The sequence below is a fragment of the Bos grunniens genome, chromosome 1, assembly GCF_055505025.1.
Source record: "Bos grunniens cultivar Pamir isolate PY7600 chromosome 1, Bosgru_T2T1.0, whole genome shotgun sequence".
NCBI classification, from domain to species: domain Eukaryota; kingdom Metazoa; phylum Chordata; class Mammalia; order Artiodactyla; family Bovidae; genus Bos; species Bos grunniens.
The window spans coordinates 28,993,669-29,005,724 of record NC_141165.1 but is presented as its reverse complement, the minus strand read 5'-3'; the positions used below and the strand labels follow the sequence as shown (position 1 = coordinate 29,005,724).

Sequence of the window (12,056 nt, the reverse complement as noted above, 5' to 3'; positions counted from 1 at the left end):
TGCCGACAGTCTGAGGAGTGCCTTGTGAGATCCGCCCTCTCACACAGGCACAGTATTTATTTATTTGTCTATTTCAGCTGCACTGGGTCTTCACTGTGGTGCTCGGGTTTTCTCTATTTGTGGCTAATGTGGGCTTCTCCAGTTGCACTATGCAGGATTAGCTGCCCCACAATATGTGGGATCTTAGTTCCCTGAGCAGGGATTGAACCGTGTCTCTGGCACTGGAAGGCTGATTCTTAATAAGTAGACCACCAGGGAAGTCCCTTAGGCACAGTATTTAATTCCCATTTTACAATGAAAATCTGACATCGAGTTTAAGTAATTCATCAAGGATCTCCTTCTTTCCCTCTCTCTCACAGTGGTGGGCAGAGGATTAAGACGAAACTTTGTATTTTTGAACTTAAATACCATTGTCATACATTCCTGTCAAATATCACTGAGGACAGTGGTAATATCACTGGTGAAAAAGCTTTGGGATAAACATTCAGGGGACCTGGCTCCAGTCCCCACTCTGCCAACTCTTTACTCTTTAGGAATCAGTTTTTCCATCAGTTCAACGAAAGTGAGGATCTACAACCTAGCAATCTGAGAGAGACTAGCCAAGTGCTAGAAAGATACAGGGGACTGGAAGCCATCTGAAATGGATCCAGAATATCCCAAGAGGTGGCAATGCCACAAACTTAGTTACATGCTCATAATTTCAGCTTGAAAATCCATGGGGAGTGAGTAACCTTCATGTCCTAGTCACCCAGGCAAGTATCTGATAATCATGGTGTCATGAATGGAACACTCTATGCCGGGTACCCTGTTAACTTCATCCACAGGCACTGCCTCTCCTCGAGGCCTCACTGCTACCGCCATGATATCTCAGGGGAGGAATTCAAGGTAAGGGAGGCCAAGGACCCCTGGTGAAGAGGTTGATTCTTGCGTTCAGACAGGTCAAATCACTTCCATGTCATCTATCCTCCCTGATGCCCTGTTTCCCTTCTTTCCCCCACAAGCAAAGAGTATGGCAGGTGGAAGGGCCCTGGAGCCAATCTCCCTAAAGGCCTGGGGCCTGAATGAGTGGACCCCAACTCAGCAGTACTTTTTCTAATGTGCATGCGAAGAACTTCTTCAAGGAGCTGGGAAGGTCGCTGGGAGAAGTGATGGATAAGGGCCAACTGGAAAGCTCATTAGAATGGGAGCTGCTTCTGTGTCTGCCCTGAGGTCCTGTCTTCATTACTGGAGAACTGCTTTTGTAAACCTTGCCGTCAAGGGCCCACAATCCCTGGGAGTGCCCGCTCTCCTCTACATCTCAGGCTGTAAACCAACGTTGGAGGCAGAGGCCTGGCGAAGGACCATTACTCACTTTTAATGAGACAGCCAGGGAAATAAATTGGCATATGTTAGTAAAATGGCTCATCAAGGTGAGTAATTATCTTCATGGCTGGGGCAGTTTACCCTCTGATAAAGGAATTAGCATCTCCTCTCTCCCAGGGCTGTGGCTCTCCAGAACTAAGGCAGGAGGCCAAGGGCAGTTTGACCACTAGTTCTGGATGCCCTCCCCCCATCCAGTCCAGCTCTATAGCAAGGACTTGTCACTCCCCCAGTTCCAGAGCTCTCAGAGTCATAGACTTCACAGCTGACCATTGGAGACCGGAAAAATACAAAGCATTACTCTATATTTTATACAGTGGGGTGTGAGTGCCTGTGTGTGTGTGTGTGGTGGGGACAGATCAGCTACGTCACAGGGCCTTGTAGGAAAAGCTATCCAGAGCAGTTCTGGCAGGCTCTACAAATGAAATTACCTGCTTCTTAATCCTGAGCCAAACTTTAATTACAGTACAGTATTTTCTCCTTTACTTCCTCATGCACTGATTTTGTGTCCCACAGAATTAACCTCTAGTGAGTGATGCCCAGGTGTGTGACTGACACTCGCCATGTGTTTGAGCATCTTATAAGGAAATGTCTCTATTATCACGTTATCTGCTTTATGAATATTGGTTTCATCTTTTGAGACAGATGATAAACTCCTGGATGCCAAGGATGAGGGAATCTGTAACAATTCCCAGGATGCAGAGCACTCTGTTACAGGGTATGTTTCTCCCTGGTCTCAACATCAGGAAGCCTGGGAAGCGCTGAAGATTTGCAAGCAGGTGACTGATGGTATTTCCCTCTAGGCACTGGCTACCAGGAGGCTCATGGCTGAGTCACTGCCCACCCCTGGGTCTGGTTCAGGGCACACTTTGTGCACCACCTTCATCCTTGATGCTGCCTTTCTAGTTTTTTTTTTTTTTTTTAATTTTGCTAGATGGTAAGCTCCATGTGGACAGGCCCGCTTATGCTATGACTTCCCTTCTCTCTCTATTCCCAGTTTCCAGACTGTGCCTGGCACTTAATAAACATTGACAGAGTGGATGAACCTCAGGTTATACAAAGTTTACGTCTTTGAGCAGTTAAATCTTGTTTAAAATAAAATAAGGATAATATACATATGACCACACACTCATGCTAATAATGAAACAACGTAGTTGGCAAATAATTATCATTTGATTAATATCAAATTATTGAGAGTTGAAATGGGCTGAGCTGCCTGGGCCTCTGCTTTTGGTGTTTATACTGGAATGAGTTTTAAAAATAATGCTGATGGGGAAATATCCAAATGGCTTTCTAAGTTTAGTTTGAGATTGGGGTATAGTGGGACAGGTCTTTCATTCCTCATTCCAATTAGGGGAGAAATTCTAAAAGAACATTGGCAAGAATGGATAAAGATGATGTGGCACATATATACAATGGAATATTACTCAACCACAAAAGTGATGGAACTGTGCTGTTTGCAAAGACATGGATGGACCTAGAGACTGTTATACAGAGTGAAGCAAGTCAGAAAGAGAAAAACAAATACTGCATATTAATTCATATATGTGGAACCTGGAAAAATGACACAGATGAACCATTTGCAAAACAGAAATAGAGGCACAAATGCAGAGAACAAGTGTATGGATACCAAGAGGGGAAGGGAGGGTGGGATGAACTGGGAGATTGGGATTGACATATATACACCACTATGTGTAAAACAGATAACTCATTAGAGCCTATGTATAGCACAGGGAACTCTACTCAATGCTCTGACCTAAATGGGAAGGAAATCCAAAAAAGAGGGGATATACGTACATGTGCAGGGGACTCACTTTGCTGTACAGCAGAAACTAACACAACATTGTAAAGCAACTATAATAAAAATTAAGAAACAAATCAAAAACCAAACAAAATTGGCAAGAGCTTTAAAGATTCCTATAGTTTAGAAAATCTACAGCTTAGAAGGTGTTTCCAAAATCTCCACCTGTTCTTTTAGCGTCTCTTTGGGAACAGACGGTTTTGGTGCAGAAGTGATGTTACAGTTTGTTATACAGGAAACTAAGATGTGGCTGAGTTGATGGTATGGCTCACGCTTGAATGACAGCAGGAAAATTCTACCAGAAAACCAACCTGTCTTCGGCATCCAGATACACAGCATCATGAGTTCTATAGACTCTTCACTAAAGAGGTTTACAAGGGATCTTGGGGTGTTTTGGAGAAGGGAATGGGAACCCACTCCAGTACTCTTACCTGGAGAATTCCATGGATAGAGGAGCCTGGCAAGCTACAGTCCATTGGGTCGCAAAGAGTCAGACACAACTGAGTGACTAACACTTTTACTTTAGACCTGACTGGGCTGCCAATTATGTGAAGTCATCCCTTCTAGTGCAGGGAATGTACCCAAGTTCTGGGTACAGAGCCTAGATCAGGGGTGGCAGGGAGGCATCACTTGGCCAAGTACATTCAGAGCCTGAACTTGACCTTTCAGAGGGGTGGGGGGTGGAGCTGTTCCCTGCTCCCATCCACTGGGGTTCTCTAAGGACACTCACCATTCCTGTCGATGGCAAAAGGCACATCAGTCGTGACGATTTCATAGTTGCAAATCTGGCTGTACTGGGGGGAGCAGTCTTCATCGATGGCCTCCACTTGCAGGATGCTGTCATAGATCTTGCCCTCCGTCACGATAGCCTTGTAGGCCGGCTCTTTGAAGGTGGGAGCAAACTCATTGACGTCCTTCACCTGGATATGGACCACGGCCCTAGGACAACACACAGGAAAGGAAGAGAGGCCAGTAATGAAAGAATTCCACCAGACTCCTGCACTTCCCATGGGCACTGATTCAGGCCCCAAGGCCACGAGAGTGGAGAAATCATGACAACTGGGTTGGCTGTTGTCTGAGGGCCCTGTCCCCCCGTCCACTGAGATGCCTCTGCCTGTCCTGCCCCAATCCTTTGAGATGAATTCACCCCAGAGAGATACCCCCCACCCAGCTTCTTTGACCTTCCTTGTTACCCAGCTTTAGGCAATGCATTTCCTCTAGAATTCAGTGGTCTCCAAGCTTTTTGGCACCAGGGACCAATTTCGTGGGAGATAGTTTTTCCATGGACCGGGGGGTGGGTCCATGGGGGTGGGGAGGGGATGGTTTCAAGATGATTCAATCACATTACACTTATTGTGCACTTTATTTCTATTATTATTACATCAGCTCCACCTCAGATCACCAGGCATTAGATCCTGGAGGTTAGGAATCCCTGCATCTCTCTGGCTCATTTGTCCATTCATTGAGCCACCCTTCAGTTCAGGTCAGTTCAGTCGCATCCGACTCTTTGTGACCCCATGGACTGTAGCACGTGAGGCTTCCCTGTCCATCACCAACTCCCATGTCTTGCTCAGACTCATGTTCATCAAGTCGGTGATGCCATCCAACCATCTCATCCCCTATTGTCCCCTTCTCCTCCTGCCATCAATCTTTCCCAGAATCAGGGTCTTTTCCAATGAGTCAGTTCTTCGCATCAGGTGGCCAAAGTATTGAGCCACTCTTACTCTGACCCAATTTGAGAGAGTTATAACCCCAAATGAGGCTTCCTTGGTGGCTCAGATGGTAAAGAATCTGCCTGTAATGCAGGAGGCCAGGGTTCAATCCCTGGGTCAGGAAGATATCCTGGAGAATGAAATAGCAATGCACTCCAGTATTCTTGCCTGGAGAATTTCATGGACAGAGGAGCCTGGTGGGCTACAGTCCACGGGGTTGCAAAGAGTTGGACACAACTGAGCGACTACCACTTTTACACTCTATAACCCCTAAATGAAAGGCGCTGACTGACAGAAGCATACGGCCTGGCAGAAATCCAGGGAAAGGTTCCAACTCATTCTGCAGGGATGGGTTGGATCATGGAAAGCTTCCTAGAGGAAGTGACAACTGACCTCAGTCCTGATAGTAAAGTCAGAGTATCTGCACGTGAAGCAGAGGGGTAGAAAGTGACCCATGCTGATGCCTGCAGGGGCCTGTGGACCTAGCCAGCGGTCTGGCAGGCTGGAGCTTCAAGGAGTGATACGCATGCGTATCGAAACAGACAGTCAGGCAGGGGAGGGCAGCAGGGAGCTCCATCAGGTCACTCACTTGTGAGATTTCTTCCAGGCTGTCTCCCGGGGCCCTGTGCCACAGTCATAGGCCTGGATGATGAACGTGTACTCCTTCTGCAGCTCACAGTCAATGGGGCTCTTGGCACGGAGCCGGCCTTCTCCAGATGTCTTGTTGAGTACCACAGCCTCAAAGGGCAACTCCTGGCCATGTATCTTGAATGCACAGATTTCTCCTGCAGGAGGACAGAAGGAGACAGAAAGCGTCTTAAGAACAGCCAGACTGCACACAGAGCTTCGACTGGACCAGACTTGCAAACCCAAAAGCCCTAGGCCATTTCCCTCCACGCAGATAATTGTCAAGCTGGAAGCAGCCTTTAGGGAGCCAGTGGTAACACCGGAATGTCCCCCATCCAGTGCAGCTGGCAAAAAAGCAAGGGGGTGGGGAGGGCGGTCATCACGCAGGGGAGCTGGCTGTTCATCCCAGTTTGCCAGTTTTCCTGGCAGGTTTCTCGCCTGCCCTCTGCCCAGAATGAGATTAAGGAATTTGACCACAGTCAAAAGACAAATGACTACAGAGGAAAGGAGAAAAAGGCCAAAGCTTTCACTGTCTTTTGTTCTGTGACAACATCCTCGATTCTTGAAAGTGTGCTCTGTGAAGCAGTGACCTGGGCATCCCTGGGGAGCTTGTTAGAATTACAGGCTCCTAGGACCTGGACTCTGGACCTCTTGAGTTAGGAGCTACATCTTTTTTATTTTTATTTTTTTTAGTATGTCCATTATATCTTTTTTTTTTAAGTATAGTTGAGTTATAATATTGTGTTAATTTCTGCTGTATAGCCAAGTGACTTAGTTATACACACGTATATATGTATATACATTCTTTTTTATATTCTTCTGCATTACAGTTTATCACAGGATATTGAATATCATTCCCTGTGCTATAGTAGGACCTTGTTTTTTTAATCTATCCTATATACAACAGTTTGCCTCTGCTAACTTAATTAGGGTCCCCAGGTGACCTGTTTGCTCAGTCGGTGTGAGCAGCACTGCTCTGCTCTGCCCTTTACTCCTGGTTTAAGCACCCCACATTCCTGCAACCCCCTTCACGTCTCTCACCCACTACTTCTCTGTGGGGACTGGGACGGACACCACTCTGAGCTTGCCATCTTCTCTCCAAACAGTGGAGGTGAGTCTATGTGAATTTCAGAATTCCCATGGAGCCTGAGAAACCACCTTCTTAAAGAATTGACTATGCTGTAAAATGAATGCATTTCTCTCCCCCAGCTGGGTTCATGTGTTATTATACCTTTTTCTCTGCATTAAAACGATAAAGCAATGAAAATATCTTCTTTACCTCAACTGGCAAATATTGACTTCTTGAACCCTGACTCTGAGCCCTGTAGTAAGTGTTCTGGAAAGTACTAAAGGTTTGAGACACATTCTCTTCCTGTGTTGAGGGAACTTATAGACTTGTTGGGGAGACAATATGTAGATATCCAGAAGGACCATTCATAGTGCAAAGAGCTGGGTGAGCATCATGTGACATGGGCATCAAGGGGTCCAGGCTGCTGGTGAATAAAATGTAGGCTTGAGCCCAAGGGCCTGAGTCATGTTCCAGGTTTGCTACTTTCTAGCTGATTTAGTCAAATTATGTTGACTCGCTGGGTTTCAACTGTGTCATCAGTAACAGCACCAGGAGATGATGTTGCAGGGAGAGCATCTACCTGGCATGCCCCAATCCTGGTCTGACATTGTCCCAGCTGCACTGCTGGGACCAGGGTGAGGTGCCTGCTGTATATATTTTAATGGGGTCCTCACATTCAGAGTGACCAGGCACCTGCCCAGCTGCTCCAAAGAACAGACACCATGAGAAGAAGGGATAACATGATTGCATGTCTGCTCTGCCCAGGCATCCAGCTTTGTACCCCCACCCAGGTGATCTGCTTTAATCATCCCAATAAACCTGCAAGGCAGACATTTTATACCAATTAGTACAAATTAACAACAAAAAGGATCAGAGAAGTTATTGCTTGCTCAAGGTCACAGAGTGAAAGTTGGTATAAACCCCAGATATGGCTGAGTCCTAACTCCACACCCTTTCTGCTTCACTGCACCATCTCCAAGCAGCCTTCTCAGAGGACCACTGCAGGAATTGCTTCTGGTAACATTCTAAAACCCTGTTCAAGCCTCACTCAGGAGAGAAAGCCCCCATTTTACATACAGGAAGCATGCGCTGATCTCTTACTAACAATGTTTTCTGAGATGGCCAATCAATACCAATTTTACCTTTAGGCTTTTGTTTTTTATTATTTCATCGATCCTCAATTTCATTATGAACACTCCATTTTCACTACATTCCCTTCTGGCCATTTCTCAAATGTAGTCATGGAATAATGAACAAGACAGACAGTTTGTGGGCCAGGCTCTAACAAGAAGGTTGCTTCCCTTTCTGTCACTGCACTGCCTCTTGGACAAGACTAGGTCTACAGCCTTCAAGGTGGGAAAAGGGGTTTCATCCCACCCTCAAGTTTCATTTCTGCTCTGAATTGGCTGGGCTTGAAGAGATGGACTTCTGACATGCCTGCCTTGAGATTCTATCTCAAGATGAATGCCAGTTACGGGAATACTAGCAGTAAATGTGCCCAGATTAGTTCTAGGGTATTCTCTGAAGTTCCCAACTATTGCCACAATTCTAAGACTCATTGGATCCTTTCTCTTTGAAAAGTCCAATTAAACTGAACGTGAATGAGGGCAATTCTCTGTTAGAGACACTCGATCTCATCTAGAGTAGTCCTCAAGGCTCAGAAATCCTGAACCAGAAGAAAGGAGAGGAAGGAGGAAAAGGCAAAGGAGGAAGGGGAGATCCAGACACAGGGGAGGCTGAGAAAAGTAAACCTCAGGGCCACATATTTTCATGGAACTAAATGCAGCTCAATTCAACTCCACAGAGCCAGTATTTTTTGAGTAACTGCTGGACCTGGAGACACAAAGAAAACAGCTTGGATACCTTAAGGCAGTGGTCCCCAATGCTTTTGGTACCAGGAATTGATTTCGTGGAAGATGATTTTTCCACAGATTGGGGATGTCAGGGGGATGGTTTCAGGATGATTCAAGTCATTACATTTATTGTGCACCCCATTTCTAATTCAGTGTCACCACTGATCTGACAAGAGGCAACTGGTCTGTGGCCCAGAGGTTGGGGATCCCTCCCTTAGGGCATAAAGATACCCAATCCTCAAGTCCTCATTACCTCCTAGAAGAGACAGTGAAGTTCACAAGGGCTATGCCATGCTCACCTAGTCTGCACCAGCTCAGACTGAGATGGGACTCAGCCTCCTTTGAACAAAAACTAGAATTCACCCTAGTGAAATACATCACCCTCATTGATCCCACCTCTTCATCTGACTCTTGTGTTCTGGCTGCAAACATTCATTCATTTATTCACCCATTCATCCATCTCATAAATATTTGTTAGGAACTATGCTCCCAGCACTGATGAAATAGTGATGATCAAACCCCACCCAGTCCTGGGGTGATAGCAGTCCAGTGTAGGAGGAAGTTAAGGAATTGTATAATCACCTGCTGTCAGGAAGGATGGTGATGGTGATATGTGCATTGAAGGAGGTGCTAAGAGTCCTGACCTGGGGAGACTGGGCAGGGAGGTCTAAGATAGATGTGATGGCTGAGCTGAGATCACAGGAAGAGAAAAAGGGAGACACTCAGGCCACAGGAGAGTAAACTGAGTTTCAAGCAGGGGGGGTAACACATGGGAGTGCCCTTCAGCAGGAAGGGATGAGGGACTGCAGAGACCCGTGTGGCAGGAGTAGAGGCAATGGGGCAGGGCCAGCTTCATGGATTTGCAACAGGAGAGGCACTCAGGGGCCATGTGCTCAAGAGGGCCCTAAGCATGGTTGAAATCTCTGCTGCTGCCACACTGAAATTCTTAATAATGTTATCTTTGAACTTGGGTTTTGTAAATGAAATCTGATGGAACAAAGGAGTCTTTCTTAAGCAATGGAGGTGCTCCCTATTCAGTGCTCCGCATTCGTATCTAGTGGTCAGGATATGCCATGAGCAGAGTATTCTAGTGGACCCATGATGTGGAGAAGGAGATTCAGGAACCTCAGCGAGAGCAAGGTGAGCATGTGACGTCTACAACTGAGTAATCCACTAGGCAGGGAGCTGATAACTCCATGAGGCTACCCTTTCTGTTTAAATGAAAATGAACACAGAATGAAGACAAGTGACCAAAGAACCCTGTCATATCCTCTGTTACTATATTCCTCCCTGTAGTAGCCAATCACTTAGGCTGAAAAGGATGACAGAGAGATAAAGATAAAACCACCCATTATTCCTTTTCTTTTTATACCATCCTTATACCAGCAAGCCAAAGGTGACAGAACATTGGTAGAATATATGCATATGAAGAAGTGAAATGAAAACAGTTGAGTATTGCTTGTGTAGCATTTACACTGCTCTGGTGAAGAATAAAATACGCATGCATACCTGAGCCAGGACATGCAAATTCTGTAATTTTCGGAGATGATGCATAGCAGTTAACTGCTCTTCTATTTGCATTTGAAACTGCCATTGCATAGTATAAAGATAAATGGTAGAAATTATGCTAATAATTGAAAATTTTAATTTTTCTTTACTTAGAATCACATCAAATAGCAAATTAAAAACACAGCAAGTTGAAAGAGAGACTGAAAGACAGGAATGTGCTGAGACAGAGTCCTGAGGAAGAAGCATATTTAAAATTGCAGTTCCCAACCTCTGTGAGTGACACATTGGGCTGTCTTGATCTTTTGTGAGGCCTGTCACCAGAATTTGTTATTACTAATAAAGCACAGTAGTAGGAGGATGATGTATTTAAAAGATCAGACCTAATGGCTTCCATATAGAAAATATCACTTTTAAAATCTTGCTTTCCAATCTGCTTTCCTGGGCGGGACAGTTGGTGTGTGACCTGTGTGTGGGAATTCAATGCACAGGTGCACACGCACTTGGGATCAGCAATAGACTCTGGTGAAATGGGGCCAGCAGCATGGGGCATTAGCTGGAGCCTAGGGTGGTTGAATTCTGCTTCACTGAGAGCCCCTGGAGGGGCCAGATCAGTAGAGGAGCCCCTGCAGTGTCGTGGGGGCGGTTGTCATGTGGCTCCAGCCCCTCATCACCTCCCTCTTTCTCACAAATACCTTTTCCTCTGCTGCAACACACCATATGACACATCAGCAGAAATTGGTGTAGTTATCTCTTGAAAAAAACTCTCTCTTAATTCCTCCCATAAGATTCTAGGGAAAATGAATGAATGAAAAAATAGATGAAATTGATGAATGAATGAATTAATAAAACTGATTTTTATAATATATTTTCTTCATACCCTTGAATACCCTTGACCAACAGATTGGGTTGATTTTATTTTTCAGGTGCAAAACAGGAGCCTCAGACAGATTAAGTGGTTGACCCAAGGTCTCTTTGATAGTAAGAAGTGGATCAAGAACTGAGTTCTAGACCCTTTGAATGTAAATCCTGTGCCCTCTGTCCTTCATGTTGCTTATCACTGGGTGGGTATGATGTTCTAGGAGAGGGGATTTCAAAGTGTGGTCTGTACACCCCTTGGGTCCCTAAGGACCTTTCTGCAAGGCCCTCAAAGTCAAAACCATCATATTAACACTAAGATGTTATGTGACTTTTACCCTGTTGATATTTGCACTGATGGTATAAAAGCAATGGTGAATAAAAGTGCTGATGCCTTAGTAGCACCTGACTGCATTCTATGTGACAGGTAGTCAACTGTAAAAATAAAGGAAGAAGTCCAATTTCACTTAAGAATGTCTTTAACGATGCAGTAAATATTGCCAATTTTCATAAATCTCAATCCTTGAGTACATGTATTTTAATATTCTGCATAACAAAATGGAAAGTACTCATAAAGGATCTTTGTAGAGCAAAGAATGGTAGGAAAAGCATCTGTGTGATTTAAGTTGAGTGGGAGCTAAACTAGGATGTTTTCATAGGAGATGCTACTTTTACTTGAAAAGAATGACTGACAGACAAACTATGTTTGTTTAAATGAGTGTGTGGCAGGCTTTCTTTTAAAGTAAGTCTGTCACTTCAAGGAAAAGAACTCATCATAGTGGTTAACCAATGATAAATTTGAGACTTCAATTTTGGAAAATCTGTGTCTGCCACAGACAGTGTGACAATTTACCAATGCTTTAATACTTTTCTGATGAAATGAGTAGTGGTATTAAGGAATGTAAATGTTGATAGGGTATAATGAAGTATGTCAACTTTTGAAAGATCTACTTAGCCTGAAATCAATATCTCCTAAATGACCAATGCATATTGTTATGCAGAATGTATGAGTAAAAGATTCATTCAAAGTGTGAAATGGAGCAATGGATTTTAATACAGCAGTATATAATAAGTTCATCAATGTGATTTCAGATTCTTTATGGTAGCTAAACTTTAAGAAACTGTTACTGGTATACATGCGTTCCCCATCCTGAACCCTCCTCCCTCCTCCCTCCCCATACCATCCCTCTGGGTCGTCCCAGTGCACCAGCCCCAAGGATCCAGTATCGTGCATCGAACCTGGACTGGCGACTTGTTTCATATATGATATT

The 12,056-nt window shown here is 44.8% G+C and overlaps 1 protein-coding gene across 2 annotated transcripts in view; it reads right to left on the bottom strand.

Moving 5' to 3' along the window:
- The window catches only part of CLSTN2 (calsyntenin 2), a 729,802-nt gene that overhangs the window by 171,646 nt on the left and 546,100 nt on the right, over positions 1-12,056 (bottom strand). For both annotated transcript variants that reach the window (XM_086316698.1, XM_086316709.1), the window contains exons 3-4: positions 5,462-5,657; positions 3,891-4,099 (exon numbers count right to left, since the gene is read on the bottom strand). In XM_086316698.1, the coding sequence (XP_086172824.1) occupies positions 3,891-4,099; positions 5,462-5,657 (405 nt within the window). The remainder of the gene's footprint in view (positions 1-3,890; positions 4,100-5,461; positions 5,658-12,056) is intronic.